Below are 26,902 nucleotides of genomic sequence, written 5' to 3'. Positions count from 1 at the left end.
TGCTGTCTTTTCCTTCCGGATGTTTCTATGTTTCTGCCTCTCTCTCTCTGTTTTTTTTTGTTCTGGCCGTTTGTATATTCGGTGGCCCTGTAGGTAACACCTATCTGTCTGAACACTTTGGTTGCCTTGGCAACGGGCAGTTGAAAAGACTATCTGTAATCACCAGGTATTGTTCTGTGATTTATAAATGCGAGAGGTTCGAGGATTTCTTGACATTCACCTGAGGAAGGAGGAAGCCTCCGAAAGCTTGTGAATTTTAAAATAAAATTGTTGGACTATAACTTGGTGTTGTAAAATTGTTTACAATTGTCAACCCCAGTCCATCACCGGCATCTCCACATCATAAGGAGACAAGGCCGAGAATGTTGTTGTGAATATGGGTAGGAGAGTTTAAATGGAGGGAGAGGTTAAGGGAGGACATGAGGACAGTGAAGAGACGGCAAGGTGAGTTGAGATGGAGATTGAAATTACAGAGGATGAGAAGTCGCTCAATGCAGAGGCTGAGGGAAGAAAGAAGGGATGATATCTCTGTGAGAAACTTGGTGAGACAGTCACTTAAAATATGGGCAGTATGGACACATCACCAGCAGAATTCCTTCGCAATGATCGCAGACTATTTGGACATTCGTTGAATGGCATTCTTCTGCATTGATAAACCCATAGGATGTTAAACAGGTGCCCGAGTGACCAATTATATGCAATCAATGGCAGTCTGTACACTAGGAATACCATATCTTTCAGAAAAACCTACCTACTCTCCTCCACATCATTTGTGCTCACTAACATGTCAAAACAGGGCACCTCTGTCCTGGGTTATGCAGAAAGTGCATTGCAAATTGATCCTCGCCATGTCTCCTGCGCAGCCTGGAAAGAGCCATGGTCTTACATTCGCATGACCCTCCTCAACTGCTTCACCTCTTCTAACGTATTGATCAAATTGAGAATTGCTGAAGCATGCACGCTGTTGTGTGGACTGAAACTGATGAATTTCTCTTTACAATGTTTCCTCGTCTACTCCCTGCTGGAGATTTGCTGATTCTTCCCATTGCCTTAATGTCATCTTTATAAAGGGCATTATTAATGTAATGTGAATCAGAAGATGTACATGAATAACTTTGTCTGTTTACCTTTAATTGGTGCTGAGCAGACCAGAAAAAAAATCTAACAATTTAAACATCATATTCTGGTTTATATAACTCTTTACAAATGTCATTATGTGGAAAGACTATAATTTTCATAAAAGACAAACAGTTCAGAAAAGGAACCATTTATACTTACAAATGAGCTGAGCTGCTAAGAGTGTGATAAGAAAATCTCGCACCTTTTGCTTTATAACTAATTGGTGTAAAAGTCTCACGTTACCATATCTAATACAACATTTTTCAACGTTGCTTTGGAAGCGTTCATCCAGCAAAAATTAGCTTTCATCTCTTTATGGGTACAGTTTTAGTAAATTAATGTTTTTATTATTGAGTCCTAGTTGCTGAAAAGCTTCTCCTATGTCAAAGCACCAGCCCCCTTAGTGTCAGGCCAGAAATTTAGTTCTGCTTTTGAGTATTATCTTAAAACTTTTCCCCCCAACTTAAGTTTAATTTGCTGTAACTAAATGTCAACCTAAGAGGAGCTACTTTATATCAGGAGACATTTCATTTAGTATTATGGGCAGTTTGATAAAACAGCCAGTTTCAGAAACTGTCTTAATTTGAATTTGAATCTTGACATCAAAATAACGGCCCAGATTTTGATGAAAAATGAACAGTGTGTGAATGACGCATGATGTTATTACTGCACAAATCGGCCAGCAACTTGTGCCGAGGAAGAGATACCCTATGCAATGCGAATCGTTACAAGTTGCTGGCCGATTTGTGCCCCTCTGCCGTTAGGTTCATGAGAACAGCATCTTGCCCTTAACCTCCCTGTGATTTTCATGAAGTTGCTGCATTTGCACATTAATTGCTCATTAAACTCGCCACAGAAAGTTAAGTCTAATAATTAAGTTAAGTCTAATAATTAATAATTAATGTCGTGATAATTGTTAATGACTGCCGATCAACTTCTCTTGCCCAGAAAGTGAACAGTTAAAAGTGTGAAGTCTCATTCCTTCAGTTTGTGAATTGTTGTTGAAGATTTAAAAATGCCAAATTTGAAATTTTTAATTTTTTTTCTTACTTTGCCTTTTTGTCTATTTTTTTCTCTCTCTGTCTCTTAAACCAATCTTTCCTTCCCTCTCTTTATTTCTCTTCCTGTACCTGATTTGACATTGAATTCACCCACTCTAATTCACCCTCCTTCTCAGTCCTTCCTCTGTTTATTTCTCAATCCTTTAATCACATTGGTTAAGGGGGTACACTGTTTGTCCCATTGTTCACCAAAGTCCCAGATGCCCCATTATCAGCTCGCACTTCCAGCAACTTTGTGGGCAAAAAATTTTAAAACCTAAACATGCACAAACAAGTCTATCTAACAGGGCCCGCCACGAGATGCCCCACTCCAGCAAAATCTGGTCCATTATTAAAGTCTCCAATTAAAAGGTGGCACATTCCTGACCTCTTCAAGCTATGAGCCTGACCTTAGTCTGATTGGATGCTTTGCCTATAGCACTGAGATCTAGAGGCTGCCTTTGTGCAGTAGCTGAACTCTAATCCATGTTTTCTAAAAGAATAATTAAGAGAGTCTGTTATTGCACAGAGTTTAAATTATTTATGATAAGGAGCTTAGGGTCTCTACTGAACTGTGAATCGTAGTTCATTGCTCCACATGGGCTGGCCAATGGAATATTAGCACTTATACTTTGTCTATACACATGGTAATAATTTCATTATATCTGGAGTGTTATTCAACTCAGTTATATAATAAGTGAATTTTCACAGCAATTTTTCACAACGAACAGTTTCTCTATAAGCTGGTTCCATGATAATATCTTCCTCTGCATATCAATAGATGCAGTGGGATTTTATTTCTAAGATGTGACTATGAGGATCAATACAGCTTTGAACAGTCTGCTTTTTGACAATATACTATTTAATCTCATGGGTCGCTGAAGGATGTCTAGAGTAATAAATGTTTAATTGTCTTTCAGATTAAACCATTTATAACTTGATAACATTGGAAGATAAAGTAGTAAAATATCATTCTTGCATGTTGTAATTAATTATTAATCCAATGTTCCATAGAATGTGTCTAAGGTATTCCAGCACATTATTATCTAATTTCTTTTGGCATTTTTCATTTGTTATATTTTGATGAATTCCTGTGCTCTTCAAGGTGAATGGTCTCAACGCTGGAGATGGGAAAACGTTTCCTTTTTGGCCCCCAATGTCAATACCAAAAACTCTTAAGTATCAAGGGCCAAATAGCACACATATAACTGCAGTTAGACATATAGCAAACAATAACAGATAATAGTAGAATAATAGTTTACACGGACTTCTGCAAACTCAAATTGTTTTACCTTCTGCACCTTGTATACTGTGAACAGTAGATGGTTTGTAAAATTCTGGTGGGTTCAGTTTATATTTGAAAATCTTAGGTTTAAATAATATGAGACCAGACAGTGGTAATAAGAATTCTAGTAAGAGAGAGAAAGCAAAAGTTTTATTTACAAAGGCACAGTTCCCTACTGGAAGTTTCTCCCTATCATGCATTGTCTTACTGCCCGCACCCACCCCCCCCCCACCCCCTTTGTCCAAGCTTGGTTCCAGGCCTGTATAAATCCTTACCTTCAGGCCTTTATCCTACCTCTGACATCTGACCCCTGCAACCTTGGCCTCTGATCTCTACCTTTGCCCTCTGGGGCCTAGTAGACAGCTTCAGCTTACTTTTTTTTACTGCACAGCATCTGTGGGCATTTTAAAACACCAGAGGAGTCCTTCCCTCAGTCTTCTAGAGCGCACTTTGATCTCATGTATACCTTGTTTCACTGTCCTTACACTTATTTTGACGTAGTGACCACTGACACAGTGGTAGTATTCCCACTTCTGAGTCAGAAGGGTTGGGTGTCATTCCAGAGAGCCCACTACAAGCAGAGACCAGAGTGCTAGCTCTGAATGCTGGATTGACTTCCAGCGGGGGTACTTACATCTGATAGGAGCAGATGCCCCCTACCATTGTAAAGGCTAGGTGGGGTTCTTTAGCCTTGGTTGCAGCCCACCTAGGAGAAGGTACTGTAAAGATAAAAACAATGAGGAAGGCAAAATGAAACCACCTCAGCTACTTTTCCCTAGTAAGGGGCTCAAGAATCTCATGTGTGAGACTTGAGGTAGGACCTGCCCTAGGGCAGAACACAATGGACAGACTCTTATTTTGAAATCTTCTTCAGTGCTCTTGGCCTCACTCTTGTTAAAATGTTGGCTTCTATTTCTCACCCACAATAAAGGCTGCAACTCCTGTTTACCAAATGCTTCTTTTAGGGATACAAAAAAGGCATGTCTGCATTGGGCCAGTATGGTGGCCCTTTGATGCTGCACTTCCTCTGATAAATAGGTTGCAAAAATATGAAGGAACTATAGTTGTATCAATCCCAAATATGGATACAGCAATGAAGTGTTAAAGATTCAGGGGTCGAATCAACTCCCACTTTGAAATATATCCATGTTTGGCTTTAATATGTCACAACTCAGTGGGGATTACAATTTTAGACACTTCTGAAGGTCACACCAATTTATTTTCTTCATTTCAATTTTCCATTTTGTTTCCAACTTATGATTTTAACATGCTAAACTTAGTTTGGAAAATTGATACGTTGGTGCTTTTCTGAGATTGGTGTTAAGATATTCTAGAGACATTCTAGAACTAGATAAGCAACTTCTTCAGAAGATGAAACATGGGTTCATAATAAATGAACCCTTATCTCGTCTTATTTTATCCCTGTGCAAAGGTTCCCAACTTCAATAATGATTTCTATAAGGTTAGAGTAGCTTGTTTTAATTTATAATCAATACACTCAAAGTGCATCCCAGTACATGATTGACTTCCTAATAACGGCTCACATTGACTGAATACTTTCAGTGGATGGCCAATAATCATTCCCAACTTCTTGTCTATGCTAATGAATATCTCTGTCATGTATACGTTTTATGTTTGTTGTTCTAATGAATGTAAGTTTACACTTATCTAGGTTAAAGCCCGATCTTAACTCATCCATTTAATTTGTACAAAGTATTTTGAATGTTATCGATCTCCCTTCTTAGTTAATCTCTGGGAATATAGCTTGGTGCAAATTGGGTCTGGAATTTGGCCAAAACCTTTGTTTCAAGAGATAGATGTGGAAAAAAATAGGCTGTATTTATACTGCAACTTTAGCATCGCTGTGAAGTGATTTGCACTTTGCAGTGACGGTAAAGTTGCACTGCAACTCCTGAGTACGTTTCCAACCTATCTCCGGAGTCCGGCAGCGTGATCCTTTTTGGTGGGATCTTGCTGGGCGGAAGTTGCCTGCTGTGTTTGCCTGCATTACAACAGCGGCTGCATTTCAAAAGTACATTGGGCAATGCGAAGAGGTTTCTGAGAGCCGTGACACCGGTATCACTGCGAATCTCTCTTCAGGTTTTGCGGAAGCAGTCTGACATCACTTGGATTTAGCACGGAATGGAGAATATCACCAGTGTTATGTCAAACCTGGTTGAAGAAGCCTAAGGGGCTTTCTGAGCACTTTTAAATTAACCTGGAGTTGATGTAAATGTTTAGAGTGTTGACATTCCTGCTTGCGATCTCCACACATTGAGCAAGTATGATCAGAGCTCTCTCCTGGGCAGAATTTCAGTTGAAGTCATATTATACTGGCCAGCTACTCCTGTCTGGAATCGACACTGCAGCTGCCCGTCTCAGACTATTATTTAACACACGTTTCCACCAAATGTATATTTGACGGACCTGTTTGATCTTGAATATTTTGTCTATTTCTTCTCCTGGCTAAAATATTATACCGCCGTCCAAGAAAGTGATAGAATGGACAAGAATTGGTTTGGGAACATAAAGCATAATCTTTTTAGTGCCTCTGATTAACTATTTCATGTGAGAAAACGGAGTACTGGCTGTCTACAGGTGAAAATTTCAAAGTGCACCATCCGTTAGTACGAAATGCGCCACCCTCTGGGTTCCTTCCCTGTGTTCTGGAATCTAAACTCTTAGCCTGTCACATCACAGCCCTCCTCGTCTTACAACTTCTGACTAATAGCCGCTGGAACCGTGCCGGTAAATTACTGGTCCTGGGTGGAAGTCTGAAATTACGCAAAAATCAACGAAAAACACGTCCTTCGCATAAAACCGACAATAAAATGTCTTAGGAGTATCTGGGATTCCATAGCTGACTTTCTCGACAAGTAAGGTGTGAATGAATACTTAAATATAAGTTAAAAGGGTTTATAACTAATTTAAGTGACACTGAATGTTTGAAAGCGGCTATCATAAAACCATACAGCACGGGAGGAGGCCATTCGGCCCATAGTGCCCGTGCCGGCTCTCTGAAAGAGCTATTTAATTACTCCCTCCTTTTTCCCCATAGCCACCACGATCTTCCCAAATGTCACACATGAAAACCTTCCGAACAGGTGACATGGCTCAACAAAGTTTAGGCAATGGTTAGTTACATACCATAACCCAGTCATTCTCGTTTCCTTTCACTCGAACTACAAACCCAGTCTGTGTATGTGTGGTTTAAGTGTGAGCAGTGCGGCTGTGGCTCGGTGCCGTCTTTCTCTCTGGCCGAGAGCGAGGAGCTCCGTCTCTGTCCATCATTCTCCTTTGTGCTGGGACCTCAGTAAACAAGAACTGGGCGACGACAGAGACCCGCCGAATACCGTAACCGATTTGAAGGCTGCCCCTGCAGGGAGACCATATCTGCGTCATGCTCTGAATCGTTTGGCTGTTTTTGCGAAGATTGCGGAGAAGCAAAAAGGTTTACAATTTTAAGGACAATTTCGTACACCAGACAGATTTCCTCATATGAACTCTGATTATGGGATGCTGAGGTTCCATTTGTGATTACTATATTCTGGAACCTGCAAGTGGCCGTCCCGTGGATTAGTTAACTACTTTCAAAGTGATGGTAAGTTTCGTACTTGTTAGAAAATCGTTCTGTTAGTCCCTATAAACAGCTCATATCTTCGTTCTCCAGTTTGCTGGCGTGTTTGTGTACCAGTCATAAATGTGACTGACTGTACCTTTTAAAGAGTTTACTGCGCGACATGGATTTTAGACAAGCTGGAGCACAGACAGGGCAGCAGAGTATGGGAACCCAGGACAGAGTGTCGCTTCCCATTCTCAAACAAGGACTTTCCCCTGCTACTCGTGTACAAATCTGCGCTTTCCTCTAGCCCTAAAGACTGTTCTTTATTCTAACCTCTACTCCCTTTACCGTTAATGAATGATCGTAACTGGCTGCTTTTCCAAATGCCAACAGTCGCTTCGATGTCACAAATCAGCCGAATGTTTCTGACCAGCCTGTTCCGGTACTCGTATTGACACGTTTACTGCCCCAGATATCCCATAAGGGTCTTAAATGTACCGACATCGGGAGGGTGGATGGAGCTGGTGATTTGCTTTTTTGGTCCCAGTGTGTAAACCATATTAATTAGGAATTGTTCAATATTTGAAATATTTTTTCTGACTTGAAAGGCGTATTTTAGAAGGGGGGTAATCCAAATCTGCTAAATTTAAAATGCAAAAAAAGCGTCTATCCTCGCAAAAAAAATCTAAATCCCAGTTTAATTTGCATCTGATGATTTAGAGACCAGGATAAGCGCAACTGGGGCTGTACAGGCGTGGGTATGATGAATGGCTCGATGTCAGAGCTGTACGACACACATAGTTAGATCTAATACTATTCCCCACTAAACATATGTTCGTTAGAAAACACTAAGTGAGCAAATGAATAGGATGTGGCTACAGTAGAAACACATTTCTTCTAGGAGATAAATCAGGTTTAAAAAGTTGAGACCATGAGCTGCTGCTCTTGGGAACCTACTATCGTCAGCACAATTGGTACTTGTATCAATTTTTGCTACAGGACACCCTGGTCTGTGTCCCCTCCTGGCTACTTAATGCTTCATATTACTAAGTGCCGTTCCCTTTTGGCTTTGACGATTGATTTTAAATCTGCACAGATGTGGCATATGTCTCCATGTAACCTTCTTCTTTGTGCGCAGATGACTTTGCCGCTGTCTCTAACACACTGAATTCACCATGCCCATCAACGTTTCTAGAAGCAGTGATAACGATTATAGTAACTTGAGGGACGCGTCGTGCAGTACGTTGAATCAGATTATTCCTATAACTCACGCTGAAGCCCCTCCCGTCAAAGGAGCCTTCTACCAACGATCCAGACTGATCTGCCACCCAGGTCAACTGAGCCCCATTGACCAGAAGCAGCACATCATCGTCAACGTGGGAGGCATCAAGTACTTGGTGCCCTGGCGCACTTTGGATGACTTTCCACTTACAAGACTTGGGAGATTAAAGTTTTGCAGCAACTATGAGGAAATTGTGAAGATCTGTGACGACTATGATGAGTCCTCCAACGAGTTTTTCTTTGATCGGAATCCGTGTGCTTTTCGAATGATCATCACTTTTATTTCGGCCGGGAAGCTCCGACTTTTGAGAGAGATGTGCGCCATGTCCTTCCAAGAAGAGCTCGTTTACTGGGGGGTCGACGAGGCCAACCTGGAGCGGTGTTGTCACAGAAAGCTAGTTCAGAAAGTTCGTGAGGTGGCCGAGGTCAAAAGAGGAGGGGAACTTGAGATAAATGAAGAGAAGGTGAATGTTCTGGTGGAGAGCACCAAATTGGAGTACTATATGGACAAACTCAGAGATATGGTGGAAAATCCTCAATCAGGACTTCCTGGAAAAGTGTTCGCCTGTCTGTCCATTTTATTTGTTGCCATAACAGTAGTTAGTCTTTGCATTAGTACAATGCCAGATTTAAGGACAGAAGAAGACAGGGTAAGTCTCCTTATTTCAATATATTAGTTATGCACTGACATTAGGTCCCACTAGTTTAAATGTTTCTTTACAAACACAACAAATTTTTTCATTTAAAGTTTTTATAAATTAATACAATTTCAACATTTTTATCATCTGGTTCACTTATATTAGTGACTACCTTTGCTTCCAAATAGGGCCCAAAATAATTACTCAATGGATTCATTTTAAATTCCATGATTTCTTTTAGGAACAGATATTGAAGTTGAATGCCAATAAAAGTACATTTAGTCTGTTCAAACTATGTCCCTTGGGGCAAAGATTTTATTTATTGAAAATAAGATATAGACAACTGTGGTAAAAACTACCATTACATGTCATGTACAATCTAACTGACATTAATGAAATGAAGAATTCTAATTGGATATACGAATTACTTTAATAAGAAACTTTCATATTAAAGTAATTAGTATATCAGTTTAGTGATTACTCTCCCTTCTGAGTCAGAAGGTCGTGGGTTCAAGTCCCAGTCCAGAGACTTGAGCACATAATCTAGGCAGACATTTCTGTGCAGAACTGAGGGAGTGCTGCACCATTGGAGATGCCATCTTTTGCTTGAAACATTAAACCAAAGCTCCATCTGCTTTCTAAGGTGACGTAAAGATTTCATGGCACTATTTGAAGAAGAGCAAGGGAGTTCTCATGTTATCCCGACCAACATTCACCCCTCATCCAACATAATTGAAACAGATTATCTAGTCATCTATCTCATTGCTGTTTGTAGGGCCTTGTGCATAAATAGGCTGCTGCATTTCCCTACATTACAATAGGGATTGCACTTCAGAAGTACTTCATTGACTGTGAAGCACTTTGGAATGTCTTGTGGTCATGAAAGGTCATAAATGCACATTTGTTCTTTCTTTCCATCCATCCTTCCTTTCTTTCTTCTTCCTATTTCAAAGTTTGCAGAATCTTTAGCTGAATGAAATTAATAGTTGAGAGGGAAATCTCTGTATATAGAGATAATTATAATAAAGATGAACCCCTTTATGTAAAGGTGTAAAATGAATAGATTTTGATGGTTCAATATAGTTATTTTACAATAAAAGGAGGAAATATGCAGGCAGAACTCAACCCATCTTTGCTATACCAACTCACCTTTAAACACTCCGTTTACTGCTAAAGTAAGATAAATACAAGGTTGAGTCAGATTAATGGGCGAATACAACACTTTCACTACATTTTTCTAAAAATGAATCTGCATTCTGAATTTTGGGCCCAGCCAGATGGACTCCAGAATCTATGTTCCTGCTATTATAAAATTTTCACCTCTAACTAAGTTTGTTTCTTCCTTCATTCTCATTCCATCTATCCTTTGTCATGATGTGGATTAGTGTCATTGAAACATTAAACCAAAGCTCCATCTGCTTTGTAAGGTGATGTAAAGATTTCATGGCACTATTTGAAGAAGAGCAAGGGAGTTCTCATGTTATCCGGACCAACATTCACCCCTCATCCAACATAATTGAAACAGATTATCTAGTCATCTATCTCATTGCTGTTTGTAGGGCCTTGTGCATAAATAAGCTGCTGCATTTCCCTACATTACAATAGGGATTGCACTTCAGAAGTACTTCATTGACTGTGAAGCACTTTGGAATGTCTTGTGGTCATGAAAGGTCAAATTGTCAGATTAGTGTCAATCTTATTAAAGTTGGAGGGAAATTTATCAATAATCAAATCTCCACCGGGAGCTTGATTGAGATTGGCAAAATTGATTTACCTTGGGACCATTAACACCTGTCAGAGAAAGGACACTTTAATTCCATCTGTCTGTGACAGATTTGAACCCAGCTCTGAGATGGAAAAGCTGTCTACTTTTATTGCCAATTTCCATTCAGGAATAATTCTAGTTAACCTGGATGAGTGAGAAAATTGTTTGGTTTTCACTCATTTAAGGGTGTCTTCCTTCAGATAAGGGAAGATTATTCTGACAATCCTGCCCCTATCCCACACAAATTGCACAGATAAAGTGAATTGATTTTAGTAGCCAATGCCAAAATGTATTGGTTTTGGCAATTATACTATTCAACGTAATGTAAATACCTCTTCACACAGGCATAAATTGTATGGTGCAAAGCTCCTCTTAAAGTTTGTTCATCTTTATTTGCACACAAAGTCTTGAAAAGGTTTAAACCTCACAACACAATCAAGAAGCTTTCCTAATGGTGAACTCATACTCAATGGTACTGGCTTGTTAAACCACGATCCCATCTCCTATCTCAAGTGGACATAAAAGATCTCATGGCACTATTTGAAGAAGTGTAGGGGAGGTGTTCTGACCAACATTCATCCCTAAACCAATGCCACTGAAACAGATTATCTGGTTAATTATTTCATTGCTGTTTGTGGGACCTGGCTGTGTGCAAATTGGCTACTGTGTTTCCCCACAATTACAACAATGACTGCATTTTAAAAGTACTTCATTGTCTGTGAAACACTTTAGGAAGTCCTGAGGTCATGAAAGGCACTATATAAATATAAGTTCTTTTTTTTAACAGCCCCTGTCATTAGCCACCCATGGAAACACTTATACCAGCTCAGAGCCAACCAGCTGGATATGACTACAGAGCAGTGCATGCAATGTCTGCAACTGCCCAGGGAAATAGTTGTGCCATCTCATGGATGGATGGGTACTGGAGAATTCCACCTATCCTTTTTGACCTTGCTGATGACACTAGTCACCATGACAACTAACATTAGAGAGAGATACATCCCAAAACCAGAGTACCTATTAAACAGTGTTTTGGAGTCGTAAGCAACAGTTCTGCTGCACAGATCATTCGGGGATACATTACTGTATTCTCCATTGAAGATTTGTAAGATTAGTCTTTTTCCACCAACTTGAAGATTTCCTGCTGCCAATCCAGCATTGTACCCACAAGCTCTGACATAGTACAGTCCGTGAACCTCACTTTCCTGATTCACTTTGCTGCCATTTGGGCATCCAAACCTCAAGTCCTCACGACTGATTCAGCAGCCACAGTCACTTTCTCATTATTTACAACATATAAGACACTTAACAGGTGCTGATTGGTTAATGTTTTGTTCCTATCAGTAGTGACAAGGCGAGTACATTCAGGGGCTGGCAAAGGCCACAGGCCAGAACAGTCTTGTTAACTGCCACTGAGTTTTGCAGCAGTCAGCATCATAGATACCCATAGTAGTATCTCAGGCATGGAACCAAGTCTTTGAAGTCAAGTTGTTGTATGCATTATCTTACTGAGAGGGCAGGTAAAAAATTTGTCTTAGGCCTCTGGCAATGCTGGTGTCTAATCAGATGCCAGGATACCAGGCCTATAGTCACTTACTCTCTGATTTTCCCTCCCCTAAAAAGGGACACTTGTGGCCTCTGTTCAGCATTCTTCTATTAAAATATAGAATGGGAACCCATCATATGAAAGACTGCCAATGCAAACCCACATTCTATCGTCCTTTGGCAAAGCTCACTGCAGCTTTAAGATGCTTTGTTACTGTACTGCCTGGTGCATTTTGAAGTTAAAGCTACATAGGCCTCAAAATAACATTCTTCCCCATTTTGTAAGTCATCATCTCTTTAGGTCCCTGTACCATGCACCGCACCCTAAGGCAGGGGACCTACTCATAGGTTTCTGACAATGTTGCTATTCAGGAAGCTTACCATAGTATCATAGTAGGTACAGCACAGGAGGAGTCCAATCGACCCATTGTGCCTGTGCCGGCTCTTTGAAATGCGATCCAATTAGTCTCATTCCCCTGCTCTTTCCCCATAGCCCTGTAAATTTTTCCTTTCAAATATTTATCCAATTCCATTTTGAAAGTTACTATTGAATCTGCTTCCACCACCCTTTCAGGCAGTGCATTTCAGATCATTACAACTTGCTGTGTAAAAAAATGTTTCCTCATGTTGCCTCTGGCTCTTTTGCTGATCACCATAAATCTGTGTCCTCTGGTTACTGACCCTACTGCCACTGAAAACAGTTTCTCCTTATTTACTCTATCAAAACGTTTATGATTTTGAGCACCTCTATCAAACCTCCCCTTAACCTTCTCTGCTCTGAAGTGAACTAAGAAGCTGCTCTAAGTTTCTCCAGTCTCTCCACATAACTGAAGTCCCTCATCTTTGGTACGATTCTAGTCAATCTCTTCTGCACCCTCTCTAAGGCCTTTGCATCCTTCCTAAAGTGTGGTGCCCAGAATTGAACACAATACACCAGCTGAGGCCGAACCAGTGTTTTATAAAGGTTTAGCATAACTTCCTTGCTTTTGTACTCTATGCCTCTATTGATAAAGCCCAGGATCCAACGTGCTTTTTTAACAGCCCTCTCAAAATTTTCACATCGTTCACCTGAGGAAGGAGGAAGCCTCCGAAAGCTTGTGAATTTAAAATAAAATTGCTGGACTATAACTTGGTGTTGTAAAATTGTTTACATTTATTAATAAAGCCCAGGATCCCATATGCTTTTTTAACAGCCTTCTCAACATGTCCTGTCACCTTCAAAGATTTGTCTACATATACCCCAGATCTCTCTGTTCCTGCACCCCGTTTAAAATTGTACCATTTAGTTTATATTGCCTCTCCTCATTCTTCCTACCAAAATGTATCACTTCACACTTCTCTGCATTAAATTTCATCTGCCATGTGTCTGCCCATTTCACCATTCTGTCTATGCCCTCCTGAAGTCTGTTACTATCCTCCACATTGTTTACTACATTCCTGAGTTTTGTGTCATCTGCAAACTTTGAAATTATATCCTCTATGTGCAAGTTCAGGTCATTAATATATATAAAAAAGAGCAGTGGTCCTAATATTGACCCCTGGGGAACACCACTGTATACTACCCTCCTCTCCGAAAAACAACCGTTCACCATGACTCTCTGCTTTCTGCGCTTTAGCCAATTTTGTATCCATGCTGCCACTGTCCCTTTAATTCCATGGGCTTTAGTTTTGCAACCAGGTCTATTATGCCTTTTGAAAGTCCATATACACAACATTAGCAGCACTACCCTCATCAACCCTCTCCGTTACTTCATCAAAGAACTCAATCAAATTAGTCAAACACAATTTTCCTTTAACCAATCCGTGCTGACTTTCATTTACTAGCCCATTCTTTTATAAGTGCCAATTAATTTTGACCCGGATTATTGTCTCTAAAAGTTTTCCTACCACCGACTTTAGGCTGACTGGCCTGTAATCTCTCTCCCCTTTTTTGAACAGGGGTGTAACATTTGCAATCTTCCAGTCCTCCAGCACCATTTAAGGAGGATTGGAAGATTGTGACCAGAGCCTCCGCAATTTCCACCCTTCCCTCACTAACCTAGGATGCATCCTATCTGGACGGGGGAGAGTTTGCAGAATACTACAGAGGCCTGTGCTTTGATTTTTCCTTCTGTTTCTGTGAAGAAGCACCTGGCTTGTTTTCTTAAACTGATGAATAACTTTGCAAATTATAAAGCAAATAATGACGGGATTTTTGACAATATTGTTGGGCCATATCTCATATTTGCACCAGGATTCTTCACATAATGGAATTTTTGAAGTTTTATAAAAATAAACAGACTTTCAAGCTATCCTGGTAACTAAAAAGGACATGGTAGAAACTTTTAAAAGTGTGGTGGCATTGTTGTTTCTAATAGATGGTCTCCGTGGCTACTGTCATGATATAAGGAGAAGCCTGGCAGAGAAAACTCAACTAACTTCTGAAATATTCTGTGTAACTACTCTAGATTTCAGTGCTAATTCTGTTGCTCAGCAATAACATTTTTGTTTCAAGTAGACATATAACTAAAACCAACAGACTAATCCAAAAGACTTTGAATTGATTTGGTTTTTCATACCTCAGCCAGTATTTTTATTTCAGCCATTGTTTTCATTCTGGTTATAGTAAACTCATTAGTGTAAGTGAGGCTCAATAAATAACACCATCTCTCTTTTGCCAGCATATTGTGCTTGCCACGCAAAAGTGGTCTTCCACTGAATCTTCCTCTAAATCTTGGTGCGCCATGCAGCTGCACAAGCATGTACAAACTGAATCATGCACCATGTAACTGCTTGCAAATGCACAGTGGTGCTTTGTATTTTGGAGGGAGCCAAAACACCGAATGTGTAAAATATAACCAGGTCACTCTCGAGTGTTGTCTGTCGCCATTTACCAGTTCAAGAGGTCAAACTCATGCCCATAAACAGATACAGGACAGTTTCAATGCATGTCATGATATTGTAATATATTGGATTCTGGAACATTAGGACATCTCCATCTGCTACATTGGAGTCTACACAATGCTACTGCATCAATGGACCATCAACTTGGTTGGGCTTCGGTGGGCCCGCACCAGACTAAGATTAACTGCTTCAAAATTGATGTTAATACTGAATTGTGAGCCACTAGGACATCAACGTGCTTTCAGGCATTGTCGCACATTATTTTTTCTCCAAAAATTCTTAGGACTATGAAAAGGCTATGAAGCCCAGATCAGGTCCGTTTACAATGAGCAGCCCCAATTATGACACTTCTCATCATATCCTTTAGTCCCTTCTCCCTCCAGAAATGATTTTAATTGTCTCTTAAACCCTCTTACATCCACTTCAGTAGCCTTCCCTAATAAATTATTTCACAACTCTATTACTATTCAGGTGAAACCTTTCCAACTGACTTCCCTTCTTACTCCTAGCTTCCTAATTATTAACTCATGTCTCCTGGTATTTGCAGGGATCTATTTTGTCAATTTTCTTCATACTCTTGAAAAGTTCCATTGGGTCACCTCTAAAGTCTCTTCTAAAGTAAACAAGTCCAAGCTTCTTCACCTTTCCTCATGCCTTATATTCCTGATACCCAGAATCATCCATATTGATTTTGTGCAGTTAAATGTGAGTGAGCAAAGCTGAATTGAAATGTTTCCACTGGATACAGTAAAGGTTCCTCAATATGAGTCATGGCATTGATGATCCTATTGATCCTATGCACTTAAATTTTACAGGACGTAAAAGTAACTGTGCAACACATAGGAAGATCAAAGCTAGAATGCTGCTAAGAAAAAGCAACATGTTTCAATTTTTAGCTTACTGAAGACAGCGCTGTGCTCAACTTTTTCATTTCACTTTTTCTGTTTAATGAGTCATATATGCTTTGGTTACTAATAATCTTGCATTTTTCTTAGCAATAACTTGTTTTATTTATTACATGGAAAAGATCAATAATTTGCCTGTATAAATTATTTGTGAGTTACACTTGGGGCAAGGTCTGACTGTAGCTAGGCTAATTTTTAATCTTTATGACCAGGGAATTGGATAAATACTTGAAGGGGAAAAATTTGCAGGGTTGTGGGGAAAGGGCAGGGGAATGGGAATAATTGGATAGCTCTTTCAAAGAGCCAGCACAGGCATGATGGGCCAAATGGCCTCCTGTGCTGTATCATTCTATGATTCTATGATTCCATGACCAGAGGATAAATTAAAGTAAACTCTGCAAAGCTAAAATAAGACAGAATTGTTTAACTTTTGTCACAGTACACACTTGGAAATCCTGTTCCCTTCGAGTTGACTGCAGAGCAAATCAACTTGGCAAACACCTTGCAGCATATGGCATGCTCAACTGAAGGCTAAGGCAGAAATACAGAATAAACAAAACACAGAAGCTGCCTTCCCTTGAGTGTGGCAGAAAAACGGAAAACAGGTTACATATAATGAATGAGTTTGCTCATTTTTTAGTTGAACTAAACTGCATAACAAAAGACAAAGGAACAAGACAAGGTCATTTGGTCCATTGAGCCTACTCTGTCATATTATTAGCCATGGCAGCTCTTAATTTTTTAAAATCCAAATTCCATGCCTGTTCTGCATATCCTTTAATAACCTTCCATCTCAACTAAGCATCAAACTCGATTTTAAGCACCTGAATTGAATCTGCATCTATGGCCTCTTGGGGCAGTACATTTCACATTTTCACAATCCCTTTGGAGAATTCTTTATGGATTCAGTTTAAACCTGCTTATTTCAAATTTTAAGATATATACCTCAAACTTTCTCACACAACATATTGAAAAGCCTTTGTTGCTTCGCAATATAACTAATTTGAAAAAGGATATACTTGCCTTAGAAGGGGTGCATCAAAGGTCCACTGATTGATTCCTAGATTGAGAGGGTTGTCCTACAAGGAGAGATTGACTAAAATGTGCCTACATTCTCTGGAGTTCAGAAGAATGAGAGGTGATCTCATTGAAATGTATAAAATTCTTAGAGGGCTTGTCAGGGTAGATGCTGAGAGCTCTTTCTCCTGGCTGGAAAGTCTAGAACTTTTTTTTTTATTTGTTCATGGGATGTGGGTGTCGCTGGCGAGGCCAGCATTTATTGCCCATCCCTAATTGCCCTTGAGAAGGTGGTGGTGAGCCGCCTTCTTGAACCGCGGCAGTCCATGATGTGAAGGTTCTCCCACAGTGCTGTGAGATGGGGAGTTCCAGGATTTTGACCCAGCGACGATGAAGGAACGGCGATATATTTCCAAGTCGGGATGGTGTGTGACTTGGAGGGGAACGTGCAGGTGATGTTGTTCCCATGTGTCTGCTGCCCTTGTCCTTCTAGGTGGTAGAGGTCGCGGGTTTGGGAGGTGCTGTCGAAGAAGCCTTGGCGAGTTGCTGCAGTGCATTCTGTGGATGGTACACACTGCAGCCACAATGCGCCAGTGGTGAAGGGGGAGGGAGTGATTGTTTAGGGTGGTGGATGGGGTGGTGGATGGGGTGCCAATCAAGCGGGCTGCTTTGTCCTGGATGGTGTCAAGCTTTTTGAGTGTTGTTGGAGCTGCACTCATCCAGGCAAGTGGAGAGTATTTCATCACACTCCTGACTTGTGCCTTGTAGATGGTGAAAAGGATTTGGGAAGTCAGGAGGTGAGTCACTCGCCGCAGAATACCCAGCCTCTGACCTGCTCTTGTAGCCACAGTATTTATGTGGCTGGTCCAGTTAAGTTTCTGGTCAATGGTGACCCCCAGGATGTTGATGGTGGGGGATTCGGCAATGGTAATGCTGTTGAATGTCAAGGGGAGGTGGTTAGACTCTCTCTTGTTGGAGATGGTCATTGCCTGGCACTTGTCTGACGCGAATGTTACTTGCCACTTACCAGCCCAAGCCTGGATGTTGTCCAGGTCTTGCTGCATGCGGGCATGGACTGCTTCATTATCTGAGGAGTTGCGAATGGAACTGAACACTGTGCAATCATCAGCGAACATCCCCAATTCTGACCTTATGATGGAGGGAAGGTCATTGATGAAGCAGCTGAAGATGGTTGGGCCTAGGACACTGCCCTGAGGAACTCCTGCAGAAATGTCCTGGGGCTGAGATGATTGGCCTCCAACAACCACTACCATCTTCCTTTGTCCTAGGTATGACTCCAGACACTGGAGAGTTTTCCCCCTGATTCCCATTGACTTCAATTTTACTAGGGCTCCTTGGTGCCACACGCGGTCAAATGCTGCCTTGATGTCAAGGGCAGTCACTCTCATCTCACCCCTGGAATTCAGCTCTTTTGTCCATGTTTGGACCAAGGCTGTAATGAGGTCTGGAGCTGAGTGGTCCTGGCGGAACTCAAACTGAGCACCGCTGAGCAGGTTATTGGTGAGTAAGTGCTGCTTGATAGCACTGTCGACGACACCTTCCATCACTTAGCTGATGATTGAGAGTAGACTGATGGGGCGGTAATTGGCTGGATTGGATTTGTCCTGCTTTTTGTGGACAGGACATACCTGGGCAATTTTCCACATTGTCGGGTAGATGCCACTGCTGTAGCTGTACCGGAACAGTTTGGCTAGAGGCACGGCTAGTTCTGGAGCACAAGTCTTCAGCACTACAGCCGGGATGTTGTCAGGGCCCATAGCCTTTGCTATATCCAGTGCACTCTGCCGTTTCTTGATATCATGTGGAGTGAATCGAATTGGCTGAAGATTGGCTTCTGTGATGGTGGGGATATCGGGAGGAGGCTGAGATGGATCATCCACTCGGCACTTCTGGCTGAAGATGGTTGCAAACGCTTCAGCCTTGTCTTTTGCACTCACGTGCTGGACTCCGCCATCATTGAGGATGGGGATGTTTACAGAGCCTCCTCCTCCCGTTAATTGTTTAATTGTCCACCACCATTCACGACTGGATGTGGCACGACTGCAGAGCTTTGATCTGATCCATTGTTTGTGGAATCACTTAGCTCTGTCTATAGCATGTTGCTTCCGCTGTTTAGCATTCATGTGGTCCTGTGTTGTAGCTTCACCAGGTTGGCACCTCATTTTTACGTACACCTGGTGCTGCTCTTGGCATGCTCTTCTACACTCCTCATTGAACCAGGGTTGATCCCCTAGCATGATGATAATGGTAGAGTGAGGAATTTTCCAGGCCATGAGGTTACAGATTGTACTGGAATACAATTCTGCTGCTGCTGATGGCCCACAGCGCTTCATGGATGCCCAGTTATGAGCTGCTAGGTCTGTTCTGAATCTATCCCATTTAGCACGGTGGTAGTGCCACACAACACGTTGGATAGTGTCCTCGTGCGAAGACGGGACTTCATCTCCACGAGGACTGTGTGGTGGTCACTCCTACCAATGCTGTCATGGACAGATGCATCTGCGACAGGTAGATTGGTGAGGACGAGGTCAAGTAGGTTTTTCCCTCGTATTGGTTTGCTCACCACCTGCGGCAGGCCCAGTCTGGCAGCTATGTCCTTCAGGACTGGGCCAGCTCGGTCAGTTATGGTGCTACTGAGCCGCTCTTGGTTATGGACATTGACGTCCCCCACCCAGAGTACATTCTGTGCCCTTGCTACCCTCAGCGCTTCCTCCAAGTGGTGCTCAACATGGAGGAGGACTGATTCATCAGCTGAGGGAGGGCGGTAGGTGGTAATCAGCAGGAGGTTTCCTTGGCCCATGTTTGACCTGATGCCATGAGATTTCATGGGGTCTGGAGTCAATGTTGAGGACTCCCAGGGCCACTCCCTCCTGACTGTATACCACTGTACCGCCACCTCTGGTGGGTCTGTCCTGCCGGTGGGAGAGGACATTCCCTGGGATGGTGATGGAAGAGTCTGGGACGTTGGCTGAAAGGTATGATTCTGTGAGTATGGCTATGTCAGGCTGTTGCTTGACTAATCTGTGGGACAGCTCTCCTAATTTTGGCACAGTTCCCCAGATCTTAGTGAGGAGGACTTTGCAGGGTCGACTGGGCTTGGTTTGCCTTTGTCGTCTCCGGTGCCTAGTGGTCAGTCCGGTTTTATTCTTATTATGACTTTTTTTAGCGAGGTTGTGCAACTGAGTGGCTTGCTAGGCCATTTCAGAGGGCAATTAACAATTTTAAGAATCAACCACATTGCTATGGGTCTGGAGTTACATATCGGCCAGACCGGGTAAGGACGGCAGGTTTCTTTCCATAAAGGGCATTAGCGAACCAGATGGGTTTTTAAACAACAATCCAGTAGTATCATGGCTGCCATTACTGATACTAGTTTTTTAATTCCAGATTTTATTTAATTAATTGAATTTAAATTCCCCAGCTGCTTTGGCAGGATTTGAACTCATGACTCTGGATTATTGGTCCAGATCTCTGGATTGCTAGTCCAAATAACATAACCACTATGCTACCGTACCCGTAGAAGTAAAAGTCTCACAATAAGGGGTCGGACATTTAGGAAAAATTTCTTCACTCAGAGGGTTGTGAATCTTTGGAATTCTTTACCCCAGAGGGCTGTGAATGCTCAGTTGTTGAGTACATTCAAGATTGTGATCGATAGAATTTTGGACACTAAGGGAATCAAGGGATATGGGGATCAGGCGGGAAAGTGGAGTTGAGGTAGAAGATTAGCAATGATCTTATTGAATGGCGGAGCAGGCTTGAGGGGCATATGGCCTACTCCTGCTCCTATTTCTTATGTTCTTAAGTTCCCTGAACTGATGAAACATCAATGTTTGTATATCTAGCGAGAAGTTCTTCACAAATAAAAGACAAAAATGCTGGAAAAACTCAGCAAGTGAGGCAGCATCCGTGGAGAAAGAAACAGAGTTAATGTTTCAGGTCGAAGCCCTTTCATCAGAACTGGAAGATGTAGAAGTTCTTCACCTTTATTTCTGAAAATAATGCATTCAATTAACAATGTGAGGCAAAGCTTTGAGCCTATAGCACAAAGGCACATCTGACATACATGAAAAGAAAGAACCTTTCATGGTGCCCAAAATTCCTAGACATCGGGGTAGAGTTTCCGCTTTGGGTGCAATCAGTAATTAGGAGCAAATTGTGCCCGAAGATTGGGCCGGTTAGGTTACAGTTCAAGTTTCCGCTAAAATGTTTTTGCATAATCACAAACGTAAAATCTTCCATGAACCAGCAAAATCCAGTAATTTATCAGAGCGTATTCATTTTTTTTTTCTTTCCAGTAAAGTGTATTCATTGATGTATTTAAGAGTGGTAACCTGGTGCAGTTTTATTAATACAGCTGAAAATAGGTTTATCACAAAAAATAAGCATTTTTAATAAGTGTCTAGTCCTCCACCCGTGAGCAACCTGATTTTAAATCACTGAAAATGACTTTAAACAACTATACTGAACCATTTACTACTTTCAATGGTGTACGCTAGTCAATTTCTTTGAAAATTAAATATTTTTTAAAATGTAAAAACATTTAAAACATGCCTGTGCGTCTAAGAAAACAAGCTTAATTTGAAGACCCTCCTCGAACAGCTGCAAATGTCTGAATCGGCAAAAACTCGCCATCCTCATCATTTCAATCTGGGGTCTTGGCCAATTTTTTGGTCGGGGCTGGCTTCGTGTTCAGTGATTTTTGAACTAGTGCAAAAGATTGCGTCAACTCGATTTACGCTTGAGGTAAATTGTACTTGGTTTTCTACGATTCTCCACGATTCTTTGCGCTGGTTCAGGTGGATTGCGCTGATAAAAGCAGCTCAATCTAGCTGTTACTCTACCCTCAGATATATTCGATAAGTTTTCTTTATGGTTCTGTCAGTATATTCTACTTTCAGTTTGTATGAATAAACAGCACTTGAAACAATCCAGAAAATGGATTAATTTCTTGAGATTTGTCATTTGCAGCAACACTCTTGCCTTTTAACAAGCAACTAATATGTCATGTTGGCAGTATGCCAATGCACGTTCCTGATAGATCTGTCATACAGGTTTAATAACAGCTGACAGGTTTAATTATTAAGCACCCTGCACTGCCTGCATAGTCTAAGTAAAATAACATTTTCATTTGGGAGTCATTTAAAATGGAAAAATAAAGTCATTTAACTTCCATATGTATCCTTTCAAACGGTATTCTCATTAAATGCAATGGGCCACCAAAAATGATTTTAATACAAGCCTTATTATCGTTAGGGTCCCTATTAAGTATTTCTCTTTCCAGGTAAAGCTCTAAACACAGTAATTAATTCCATACAAGGAGACTGTGACACACAACATGACAGCAGGTACATGTCATGTGTAAATCTAACTGTCACGACTTTGACAGTACAAAATCCACGCTGATCTCCAGATGGTGAAATGGGGCCGATTTCAATCGATTTTTATCCCGTGGAAGTCTGTCATTACTGTGAAATCAAATCGCCATTCTGATCCCCACAAGAAAAAACATGAACCATATTTCACTTATCATGCGGATGTAAGCTGGGCAATTGGAACTGTCTATACAGTAAAATCAGGTTTCTAATATTTACAGATTAGTAGCCTCACTAATATTTTAAATTAAAATGAAACATAATTTATTCTAGTAGAACCCTAATTGTATTTTGTGTTCAAACTCCTCAGTGGGTTTGATGAAGGTCTTAGCTGGCACATTAACCTGTCTTTCTCTTTTGGATGCTGACTGGCCTGCATTTTCTATTTTTTATCAGATTTCCAGCATGGCTTTCAGTCATCTGTGTGACTTAGTCCTTAGATTACAATTGTTAAAATTGAGCAGGATGGACTTTGTTGTTAAATATTTCTTTAAGCATTAATGATGCACAGCTTTGCAGACTCTATAAGAATACCAAAGTCACAAATTAATCATTAAATTAGGGGAACTGTGCTCAGGAACCGTTCCTGTTTCTGATTCTGTCTCCCCACTCCCTTTGTGTGCATCTCTCTATATTTTTCCTGGTATAAAACGCAGAGCCGATACTGGTAGTTATACAGTGTTATGTAGGTTACTCTAGAGTTTGCATGGTTACAGTCTTTTTTTGTGTGGTGGAAAATTACATTTTCAGGGAAAAACTGACTTACAGCAGTTCAATGCACATAAAAACAATATCCTTGTGAGATTAGTGTAAAAGATCAATTTTAATTTATTTGAATCAATAAAACATTACATAACATATTTTCAACTGAATAATCATATCCTTGTCATTTCCTCACATAAGAACATAAGAAATAAACAGGAGGAGGCTATACGGCCCCTCGAGCCTGCTCTGTCATTCAATCAGATCATGGTTGATCGTCAACCTCATCTCCACTTTTCCGCCCAATCCCCATATCCCTTCTTTCCCCTAGAGTCCAAAAATGTATCTATCTCAGCCTTGAATATACTCAACGACTCAGCATCCACAGCTCTCTGGGGTAGAGGATTCCAAAGATTCACAAACCTCTGAGTGAAGAAATTCCTCCTCATCTCAGTCTTAAATGGCTGACCCCTTATCCTGCGACTATGCCCTCTAGTTCTAGACTCTCCAGCCAGGGGAAGCACCCTCTCAAGCCGCCTCAGAAACTTATATGTTTCAATGAGATCGCCTCTCATTCTTCTAAACTCCAGAGAGTATAGGCCCATTCTACTCAATCTCTCCTCACAGGACAACCCTCTCATTTCAGGAATTAATCTAGTGAACCTTCGTTGAACCGCCTCTAAGGCAAGTATATCCTTCCTTAGATAAGGAGACCAAAACTGTGCGCAGTACTCCAGGTGAGGTCTCACCAAAGCCCTGTACATTTGTAGTAACACTTCCTTACTCTTGTACTCAATCCACCTTGCAGTAAAGGCCAACATGCCATTTGCTTTCCTAATTTCCTACTGCACCTGCATGCTAACTTTTTGTATTTCTTGTACGAGGACACCCAAGTGTCTCTGGACACCAACATTTAATAGTTTCTCAGCGTTTAAAACATATTCTGTTTTTCTATTCTTCCTACCAAAGTGAATAACCTCACATTTCCCCACATTAGACTCCATCTGCCACCTTCCTGCCTACTCACTTAACCTATCTATATCCCTTTGCACTCTTAGTGTCCTCCTCACAGCTTACTTTCCCACCTAGCTTTGTATCGTCAGCAAACTTGGATAAATTACACTCGATCCCTTCATCCAAATGATTAATATAGATTGTAAATACCTGAGGCCCAAGCACCGATCCTTGCGGTACCCCACTAGTTTCAGCCTGCCAACCTGAAAATGACCCGTTTATCCCTACTTTCTATTTTCTGTCCGTTAACCGATCCTCAATCCATGCTAATATGTTACCCCCAACCCCATGAGCCCTTATCTTACGTAACGATCTTTTATGTGGCACCTTATGAAATGCCTTTTGAAAATCCAAATATACCACATCCACTAGTTCCCATTTATCTACCCTGCTAGTTACATCCTTAAAAAACTCTAATAAATTTGTCAAACACAATTTCCTTGTCATAAAACCATGTTGACTCAGTCTAATCACCTCACTAACGTTGGCAGAACTTGGGAGCGAAGAGGAGTTAAAGCTTCTGTTTTAACATGAGCGGATATATGCGTAACATATACAGATAACATTCCTCTGTCTGATATCTTAGTAGAGGTGTTATTCCATTTGATGTTCTCATTAAGACATTAACCCATTTAATGTCTCCATTAAGATATCGTACAGAGGAATGTGATATGAAATTGTTAACAGATTGTCCTATACTATCACTAACAGTAATTTCTAGGTTGAAATCTTTGAATTTTCAGTTTAGTCAAATGTTTCATGTGCATTTTGTGAAAATTGGAATATTTAGAAGGAACTTGCATTTATATAATGCCTTTCATGATCTCTGGATTCCTAAAGTGATTCACAGCCAATGAAGCACTTTTGAAGTGTTTTCACTATTGTAATGTAGGGAAACACAGCAGCCAATTCATACATAGCAAGGTCTCCCACATAATAATGAGATAAATGATCAGACAATCTGTTTCACTGGTTTTGGTTGCAGCATAAATTTTGACCAAGTTACTTGGAGAATTCCCCTGCTCTTCTTCAGATACTGCCATGGGATCTTTTACATCCACCTGACATGACAGATGGGACCTTAGTTTAACATTTCATCCAAAATATGGCACCTCCGACAGTGCAGCACTTCCTCAGTATTGCACTGAAGTGTCAGCCTAGATTATGTGCTCAAGTCTCTGAATGGGGTTTGAACCCATAGCTTTCTGACTCATTGGCAATAATGCTATCACTGAGCCTAGACTTTTGGTTGCAGTTTGTAATAAAGCAAGTATTTGCCTCACATCTTTAAACACTAATAATGAAAGTTTTAATGGGTAATGTGGAAGATAAATAAATGATTATAATATTTGTCAATTAATTAATGAAAAAGGAGAAAACTTTTGAATTAATATGTGCATGGAATTCATATTTTATGAACTGCTGATTGAAGCTGATTAAATAATACATTTATTTATTATTAATGCTATGCAATTCTTTTTTATGCATTCTGTCTGCAGGATAAATGTTCCCAGAGGTGCTATAACATGTTTATAATAGAAACCATCTGTGTGGCCTGGTTCTCCTTGGAGTTTGTGCTTCGGTTTATCCAGGCACGAAGCAAATGGCAGTTTCTAAGAGGCCCTTTGAACATTATTGACATATTAGCAATTCTACCATATTATGTTTCACTTTTGGTTGACAAAGGACCTCCGGACAGCGACAAACCTTCAGGAAGTAACATCTATTTGGAAAAATTAGGCCTGGTACTCCGACTATTGCGCGCCTTGAGAATTCTGTATGTCATGCGCCTTGCTAGGCACTCGCTAGGGCTTCAGACATTGGGTCTTACAGTCCGCCGCTGCATTCGTGAGTTTGGACTCCTACTTCTTTTCCTCTGTGTGTCTGTCACACTATTTGCACCACTAGTATACCTAGCAGAGAATGAGATGGGGAAAGGACAAGACTTCACCAGTATCCCCGCTTCCTATTGGTGGGCTATCATTTCCATGACAACAGTCGGATACGGTGACATGGTACCTCGGAGTATTCCTGGTCAGGTGGTAGCACTTAGTAGCATCCTTAGTGGGATCCTAATAATGGCATTTCCTGCAACATCCATTTTCCATGCTTTTTCCCGTGCATATTTAGAGCTAAAACAAGAGCAGGAGAGAGCACAGGCCCATCTGAAGTGCATCCAAAAGGCAGAAAAGCACTCAGAAAATGAAGGCTTCAGTGATACAGACAGTTTCGTTTCTGAAGATGCAGATTGTTCCAATGAATTTAGTGATGCAAAGAAAAAGCTTTCAATCACTTGTAATTTCATCGATTGATTCACTGATGCTTCTGACTTGAGTTGAATGTGACTGAAGCTTTGTAAAAAAAGGTCACCTTTCCCCATGGTTTTCTAAATTCAGCTGTAATTGCCTCGAAATAGAGAAGGATTCGTCCCCAGTTGGTTCTAATTAATTAGAAATTCTATTCAAAATGGATAGAATGAAATAGGAAAATGGAGCTTCTTTGTAAGCTATTTAGTTAGATTTGCGTGGAAAAGTTGTGTTTATACTCCAACTATACTGTTGCTTAAAGTTGGAGTGTAAAGCCATATTCAGATTAGATCAGGTGAAATTCCCTTAAACATGCAGCACTGTGATATCATCCTGCTGAATATAAACGGAGCTGAAAACTAGCTTCAGAAGCGTCATGTAAGAGTGACCTTGGAATTCCAGTGTAAATCAACTCTCTGTGCAGTACAACGACACCCTGAAGCA

General features: G+C 40.9%; 1 protein-coding gene across 1 annotated transcript; it reads left to right on the top strand.

Moving 5' to 3' along the window:
- The first annotated feature begins 6,970 nt into the window (after window positions 1-6,970).
- Window positions 6,971-26,464, top strand: kcng4a (potassium voltage-gated channel, subfamily G, member 4a). The gene is made up of 3 exons (XM_067997586.1): window positions 6,971-7,045; window positions 8,145-8,937; window positions 25,652-26,464. Exons 2-3 carry the CDS (start codon window positions 8,182-8,184, stop codon window positions 26,462-26,464), a joined length of 1,569 nt encoding a protein of 522 aa, XP_067853687.1. The 5' UTR covers window positions 6,971-7,045; window positions 8,145-8,181.
- Window positions 26,465-26,902: the final 438 nt, after the last annotated feature.

This window comes from Heptranchias perlo, chromosome 16 (genome assembly GCF_035084215.1).
Source record: "Heptranchias perlo isolate sHepPer1 chromosome 16, sHepPer1.hap1, whole genome shotgun sequence".
In the NCBI taxonomy this organism is placed as follows: domain Eukaryota; kingdom Metazoa; phylum Chordata; class Chondrichthyes; order Hexanchiformes; family Hexanchidae; genus Heptranchias; species Heptranchias perlo.
The sequence above is the reverse complement of the archived record's forward strand: the minus strand, read 5'-3'. Positions and strand labels throughout refer to the sequence as shown.

Excerpts from the sequence above, each read along its gene's own strand:
- kcng4a (XM_067997586.1), top strand. The coding sequence starts at position 8,182 with ATGCCCATCAACGTTTCTAGAAGCAGTGATAACGATTATAGTAACTTG. Across the intron at positions 8,938-25,651 it reads TAAGGACAGAAGAAGACAGG|GATAAATGTTCCCAGAGGTG; the intron begins GTAAGTCTCCTT and ends TTCTGTCTGCAG.